This window comes from Monopterus albus, unplaced genomic scaffold, assembly GCF_001952655.1.
Source record: "Monopterus albus unplaced genomic scaffold, M_albus_1.0 scaffold63.1, whole genome shotgun sequence".
In the NCBI taxonomy this organism is placed as follows: Eukaryota; Metazoa; Chordata; class Actinopteri; order Synbranchiformes; family Synbranchidae; genus Monopterus; species Monopterus albus.
This window is the reverse complement of record NW_018127943.1, coordinates 1,333,188-1,340,018: the sequence shown is the minus strand read 5'-3', so window position 1 is coordinate 1,340,018 and position 6,831 is coordinate 1,333,188. Positions and strand designations below refer to the sequence as shown.

The 6,831-nt window shown below is 43.1% G+C and overlaps 1 protein-coding gene across 2 annotated transcripts in view; it reads right to left on the bottom strand.

Moving 5' to 3' along the window:
* The window catches only part of reps1 (RALBP1 associated Eps domain containing 1), a 20,221-nt gene that overhangs the window by 2,741 nt on the left and 10,649 nt on the right, over positions 1–6,831 (bottom strand). Inside the window, exons 4-16 of one of the 2 annotated variants that reach the window (XM_020603974.1) lie at positions 6,172–6,334; positions 5,576–5,706; positions 4,855–5,017; positions 4,697–4,760; positions 4,234–4,388; positions 3,944–4,065; positions 3,487–3,567; positions 2,755–2,842; positions 2,136–2,234; positions 1,631–1,691; positions 1,226–1,424; positions 951–1,145; positions 226–315 (exon numbers count right to left, since the gene is read on the bottom strand). In XM_020603974.1, the coding sequence (XP_020459630.1) occupies positions 226–315; positions 951–1,145; positions 1,226–1,424; positions 1,631–1,691; positions 2,136–2,234; positions 2,755–2,842; positions 3,487–3,567; positions 3,944–4,065; positions 4,234–4,388; positions 4,697–4,760; positions 4,855–5,017; positions 5,576–5,706; positions 6,172–6,334 (1,611 nt within the window). The remainder of the gene's footprint in view (positions 1–225; positions 316–950; positions 1,146–1,225; positions 1,425–1,630; positions 1,692–2,135; positions 2,235–2,754; positions 2,843–3,486; positions 3,568–3,943; positions 4,066–4,233; positions 4,389–4,696; positions 4,761–4,854; positions 5,018–5,575; positions 5,707–6,171; positions 6,335–6,831) is intronic. The other variant, XM_020603975.1, reaches the window with a different exon arrangement.

Genomic DNA, 6,831 nt, shown 5'->3' with positions numbered 1-6,831 from the left:
TTTGTATCTTTTAAATTGTTTGCAAAGAAGCTAAGCTATTTGTGCTGTTGTGCCAGGTAAAACTTCCAATTATCAAATGACATATTAATAAGTTTGAGATTCTATTTGCTTTCAATAGATGTGACATCCAGCTTCATTTCATTTTTCTCTTGTCATTCAGTTAAGTATAATATACATGTTCCAAGCATTAGATCATTGTGTTGTGAGGCCGTTTTCAGAACATACAGAGTTGACAGTGGTGGAGGGTCTCTCATCTGCCTGGCCATCACTCTTCACTGTTCTCAAAGGGCCAGCTCCTTCTGATGTCTTATCCACCTGTGGATGCCAAAACACATACAAACATCATGAGCGTGTACCTGAACAGCCACCCAGATGTGGGATATTTTAGTACAAGCCTGTAAATATCACATATACTGTACATTAATGTAAACAATTGTTGAGATTCATGTTAAAAAATATATCAGCCTCGATGGACACCGCACTTTTTGTCATAATTCATTTTTCCCATGCGGAGCTGGTTTTCTGACCACGACCAGTTCATCACTTGCACTGTGGTGCCAATAAGACATTCTGCCACTTGATAATCACCCACTTCATGCTGCAGTTGATCAGCTGTGTGGAGGTAAGAGAGGTGCCAGGGACTGAACTCTCTTATTTGTCACACTAACATCTAAATGTCCTTCAGGAGAGACCTCTGAAGATGTGCGCCGTCGTCCCAGTTTTGTGTTCTTGTGAACTAGTTGTGACAGAGCTTAAACCATCTCTGAAAGGCTCCTTGTCAGCCTCACGACTCATGTGCCAATGTGAAACTTCAGAGAGAGAAAGGCTGCGTTTTTCGCACTGTGTGGTCAAGTAACAAGCCTCATCTGGCTTGTACGGTTATAAAATTGTTTGTTTACTATAAATAGTTACCTACACATAGAGAGACAGCATCCCAGGTGGCAACATACCTGTCCTGCCTCACAGTGTTTATCGACCTCCGGCAGGCTGGATGGCTGCTCCGAAGCAGCAAAGGCCTGAAACTGACTGAAGTCTGCAAAATTAGGCTGCTGAGGAATCTGTTGGGGGGAGGTGGTGGTGAGCACTGCCACACTTCCTGGCACAGCCTCCGCCTCTACACGATGCCCAGTGTGTGATGCTGACGTCTAGGGAAAGGAGTACAGAGTGGTTCTACACTAGAACACATTGTTGCTGCTTTTAAATGCGACAGATGCGTCTGCCTTACCTGTGTAGGCAGAGGTCGAGGAGGCACAGCGGGCGGGTAAGCCGTCGTTGAGGGTTGAGGTTGTCCTGTGGCGGATGCGGCAGTGAAGGTACGATTCATGTCCAGAGATGAGGAGCGAGAGTGAGAGGGGTGAGGACGAGGGGGAGGAGGAGGGGGGGCTACCACCTTCAGAGCCTCTGGGGACGTGCCTGACTGAGACCTGAACACAAACATTTAACTTTCTGAAGTTATGGATAGGATACAGATCACTACTCAACCGATTTACTGACTTAACAGAACTAAAACGACTACTGACTTTGGATAAGTCAATCTACTGACATTTCTTAGACCAAATGCATACAAATGCCCGCCTGTCACAACTTCACAGAGCCACCCTGATAAAATAATGAAAGGACAGTCACAAACCTTTGTCTTGTGATTGGCTCCTGGTCTGATGTGAAGGAATCTGAACTGCTGTAACCGTCACCTTCATGGAGACAAATAAACACTTGTTTAGAATAATGCCGTGGTCACTAGCCACCCGGTACTCAAACAGAAATATAGTGGCATAACACCGAGTAGTTGGACTTCAGTACTTATATTTTTATGCAGTTTATGATGCAACTGAAAAGGTTTCATCAGTAAAGATAAAATCTTTCAACCTCACAACAGTCCAAAATATCTTGGGACACTTTTAAATGATAGATTAATCTCCGTGTCAAACTATTTTATTTGGTTTAATATTTGGTTTCCTCTGATAGACTGGCGACCTGTCCAGGATGGACCCCGCCTCTCACCCAATGTCAGCTGGGAACGGTTAGTGGTACAGATTATGCATGGATGGATGGATTTCGGGTTGCTTGGAGCTTACTGAAATAAAGTGTTCATTCAGCAGAATGCACTCTTGTACAGCAGGCTTTTCTTTACTCACCTACAGTGTTGGCGGCTACAAACTTCATGGAAGCGGGTAGTTTGGCTTCTTCTGACAGCTCTGGAGGTTTGGCAAGCAGAGGGCTGGTGGGGTTGTGGTCTAAAGGCCAGAGAAATAACAGGGAAGACAAATGTGTAAGTCTCCTGACGCCATCTGTACAGGACATAACAACAACAGCTAGCTGCGCCAATATCAGTTTGACCCAGTAGCTGTTTCAGAAAGTGACAATAAACCTGACCACAAAACCTTTGCACATCATGTTTATGAATACAAAAGCACTTGATTATGTTTAATGACATATTAGTTCAGTTTCTGTTTACTTGGCTTGTCATCACCTTTGTCACTTTGCAAACTCAGCAAGCACAAAGTGTTCTGAAACATGCCCTCACTGACTTCTTCTGTCTTAAATGTGCTGTATGGCTTCTAATGCAGGATTAAATTCATACTGGCTTTAAGTCACTTTCATGTATGATGTTAAATCCCTTACAATGTAATCCATGGCACCAGTCAATGAGCAATGGAAAGGTTGTGTTCTAAGCCTGTTGCTGCACAAACTGATTTAACTTTCATTTACTGTAAGTGATAATGTGGCCAGTCATGAGGCCAGAGGGAGTCTCACCGCTGCTAGTCCTCTTCAGTTCCATCTCCTGCATGTGGATCTTACTGGGCGTCATCCGGATGGCAACTGGGTGGACGATAGCCGTGTCCTGGGGGACAAACAGAAAAAGAGGTAAGAGTTGAGGTGGGCAGATCTATGACAAGCGAGAGAAAAGTCTCACAGAAAGAGATGTGATCTGTGGCCCTCTAAACTCAGCCAGCTTACTATGCTACAGACTTTACATAAAAAAACATAAGATGAGCTTATACAATATGGTGCCATGTTCAATATTAAACTAACAACATAGAATTATCTCCAGTTCAACAAACTACAAGAATAAAATGCTGTTCCAAGCTCAGTTATTGCTGTAAGGATAGGACTCTGTCTGAGGGACAAAAAAACATCACACCAGACTTAGTTTAACAGTAAATGACAAAAGGACCAGACAGTTTTGTTACACAATTTGAAGATTGTCCATATATGAAAAGGTTTATCTGTCAAATCTGCATATGCACTAGTGACTGGTTAATGTAATTGTGGCAACAAGGTGATGTCCAATAGAAGTTAAGGCAGCCAAACAGTCTTCACTGCTGATGCAGTAGTTCGCACTTTAAAAGAACATCATGCACAGAGGGCGACAGAGAGAGAGAGAGAGAGACAGAGAGAGAGAGAGAGAGAAAACGCAAGAGATCCACAGAGGGTTAATGTCTGTCCATTAATAGTGAAACCATGCACACTACGTGATTGACTTACAGGGTCAGCTGGTGCAATGTTAGAGTCAAATTGGGTCAGAGTTTGTGAGCTGGAGGAGCGCTCGCTAAACGTCTCCCACTGCTGCAGGAGACAGACAGACAGTGAGGAAAAAAACACGTCAGTCAGCCAGTGCAGTGACATCACGCATTTACATCATCAGTCTGAGTCATTACTATCTGTAACGTGACATCACCAGCATGGAAACAAAACCGACATGGCTGAGGTTGATACAGAACCACCAGTTTGAGAAGTGAGAGAAGAGTAATTATGTTGGATAATGAAGAGGTTGAAGTGGCAATGAATTCATGGAGGGTGAATAAAGAGAACAAGCAACATCACCTAATTAACCTTGAGAAATTTTTTAGGATGACTCAAATGGAAACAGCAAAAGCAAGCAGACATAAAGCTTACAGTGAGCGTGAAAATACAATAAGTAATCGTGTGTGGTTGGTGGAACCTCATTGCTTTGGTTCATCTCTGGCCAGGCCTGGTTGAGCGAAGGCATGGAGGGAGATTTGTTGGGGGTGACCTCCACCGGGGAGCCAGAGTATCCAACATCAGCAGTCGGCTCTGGAACTTCTGTGTATAAACATTAAAAAAAAAAAATTAAGACAGAATAACCAGATTCCTAATATGCAACAAAATCTAATTATTAGAGCTTTAGTGTACTTTAAACTAGGTGGTTGTGAACTTCATACTGCATTTTCGTGCCTTTGTCTGGTAGTATTTGCAAATTGTTCAGTGTACCTGCTGAGTCATCCAGGTCAATCAGCTTTGGCATCAGGCTCTCAGGCAGCTTCTCAGGGAGGTCGTAGCCGTTCTTCCTGGCCACAACCAGGTGGAAGGCAGCACAGAACTCATCCAGGGTCAGCGCTCCATCTTTATCAAAGTCTGACAGCTCCCTTCAAAACGTGTTAGACATTAATGAGTCTGCAGCTCTGACAAAATGCATTACAATCAAACATTTCAGCAGAGAGCAACTCAAAATGACAGTTCCCTTGCAATCTGACGTTAACTTCCCCCATCGCTTGAAAGGCTGACTTCTGCTTTTGCTAGTTCAGATTTATGGGGAAGAGCATCAGCATGTAAGCAGATGCCTCGCACAGCCAGGTTCACACTCAGTACTGTTATGAGCTAGTAGGTAAGTCATTTATCAAGTAAAAGCCCAATCCGTGCTTTCTAAATGTCAGGAAATAAAGCAGCAACCCACCAAATGTGTGACAGCTCTAAAATGGGTAGTTTTGATTTGGTGAAGAATTCTTTTGCCGCTGAACCTGGAACATACAGAAACAGAATGAAGATGATTAAAACACTGCAGGTTTTTACAGAGAGATTGTTTTGTACTCCATGTGTGTACTTCTTCCCTACCTGGTATGAAGCCAGTGAGGTCTGGCTGGATGGTTTTGAACTGGTTAATGTAGTACTGTCTCTGCTCATCCGTGATCTTCCACGGATCATCGTAGCCGCTGGACTGTCGCTGAATCTCATTGGTTGTTGCTGCTGAGGCCACTGTTCGTATCGTTGTGCTTTCCTGTGGGAAACCATATGGAGCATTTACACAAAACAGCAGAGGAAACTTGACTACTGGGACAGACGGAGGCCCATCATTAGAGCTCATCTTCAGAGCTAAACACCATAACAATTTGACAAATGAAATAACACTGTCTAAAAAAGCAAAAATCACAGCAGTGGTTACCGTGTTATCTCTTTGTTTTTATGTTTGCAGTGTCTGATGGTGCCTTTCTGTCCGATGATGTTTATAATCATTATTAACACAGCCTGTCACAATATTGGGTGTAGTCATTCTCATAATCTGCTAATCTATGAATTACTTCCTGTATCATCTCCTGTACACCGCTGGTGTCTGGCGGCTCTAGTTTCGCTGTGTCTTGATGTTGCCAGCACTAAGCCTGTGTTGCTGCATGACCAGTGTAGCCTGTAGTTCAAATCTATACACTGTGTGGGGATTGCTGACTTGTTTTATTATTAAAAATAAATCCCAAACAAGCAAGATACAAACTTTCATTCATCAAGAAAAACTGTGTTTTTGACCAACTGAGACTGTGACAAAAGCAGAGTGTTGTCCTACCTGGACTGACGAGGGATGCGCTGCAGGGAGCGTGATGGATGGCGGGGTGTCAGCCGTGAAACTGACCCAACTTTCTTGACTTGGCAGAGGTGGCGAGTGGGATGACCACATGCCATCACCTGACACTGGACCTGGGGGGAGGGGGTGAGTGAAGTGTATTTTAACATGCAACAAAACATGCTAAATAATTAAATGCAATACATTTGCAAAATAACAGCAAAAAACAACTTAAGTTTGTGTTTAGAAATCAATAATACTGTATGATGTATTAAACATCAGGGAAGAGTTGAAAATGTCCATCTCAGTTTCTTAGAGGGTGATGTCTTCAAATGTGTGAACTAGAGTCCACAAGCCAACCACATCCTGGATATAATGATATAAAACTGAGACAAGCTGAAAACTGAAGCCATTAGAGAAACAGATGCCAGATAATTTTGGTCTTTATCCAACAATTAATTGCTCATCAGAACAGTTGCTTAGTCATTTGCAGCTGATCAACTAATCGTTGCAGCTCATATCATAACAATGTGACCATACTGCAGCATTGCATTGATTAAGAAGCCACTACTCAGCAGCGGAGGGTCAGTGGCCGTTACCCGTTTGTGGTTCTCTGAACTGCGTCCACACGGCTCCGGTTGCAGCCACCACCTGCTGTCTGTCAGCGTTTCCTCCACTGTGCTGCCGCTTGTGTTTCCTCCAGGGGTGGGGGGAGGTGGGGGGGGACTGGTGAGGGGAGACCACCGGGGATGTTGGTTCGGGCTGCAACAGATGTACAAACAATAATTAAAAATTTAAGATGATTTGACAGCTTTGATTGGCGGCCTGATACCATGGCTCCACCCCTGGTTGATACTGCACAGAATCTGGTTGCAAAATGCATCACAAAAGCAAGATACTGCCCCCGTGTTTGGAATAGTTTTGCAAGGTGGCATGAAATAGTGAAACATCATCCATTTCTATTTACAGTCTTTGAGTAAAACCCTATAATTAAATGTAATCCAATACAACTGTCCTGCAATAAAGTCTACTCTACTGATGCCAACAAGTTATGTTCTGTTGTCAGAGGTGTGAATTCAGTGTACAGTGTGTAAGTCATAGTTAGTGATGATTTTGTACAGCTTGTACTACAGGGTGTCTACAGAGTTTAACAAATTAAATTTAAGACTTTTTAAGACATTTTTAAGACCAACTTATATGAAATTTACGACCAAGCTGGCAATGAAAAAAACAAACAAAAAAAAAATAATTTATATATA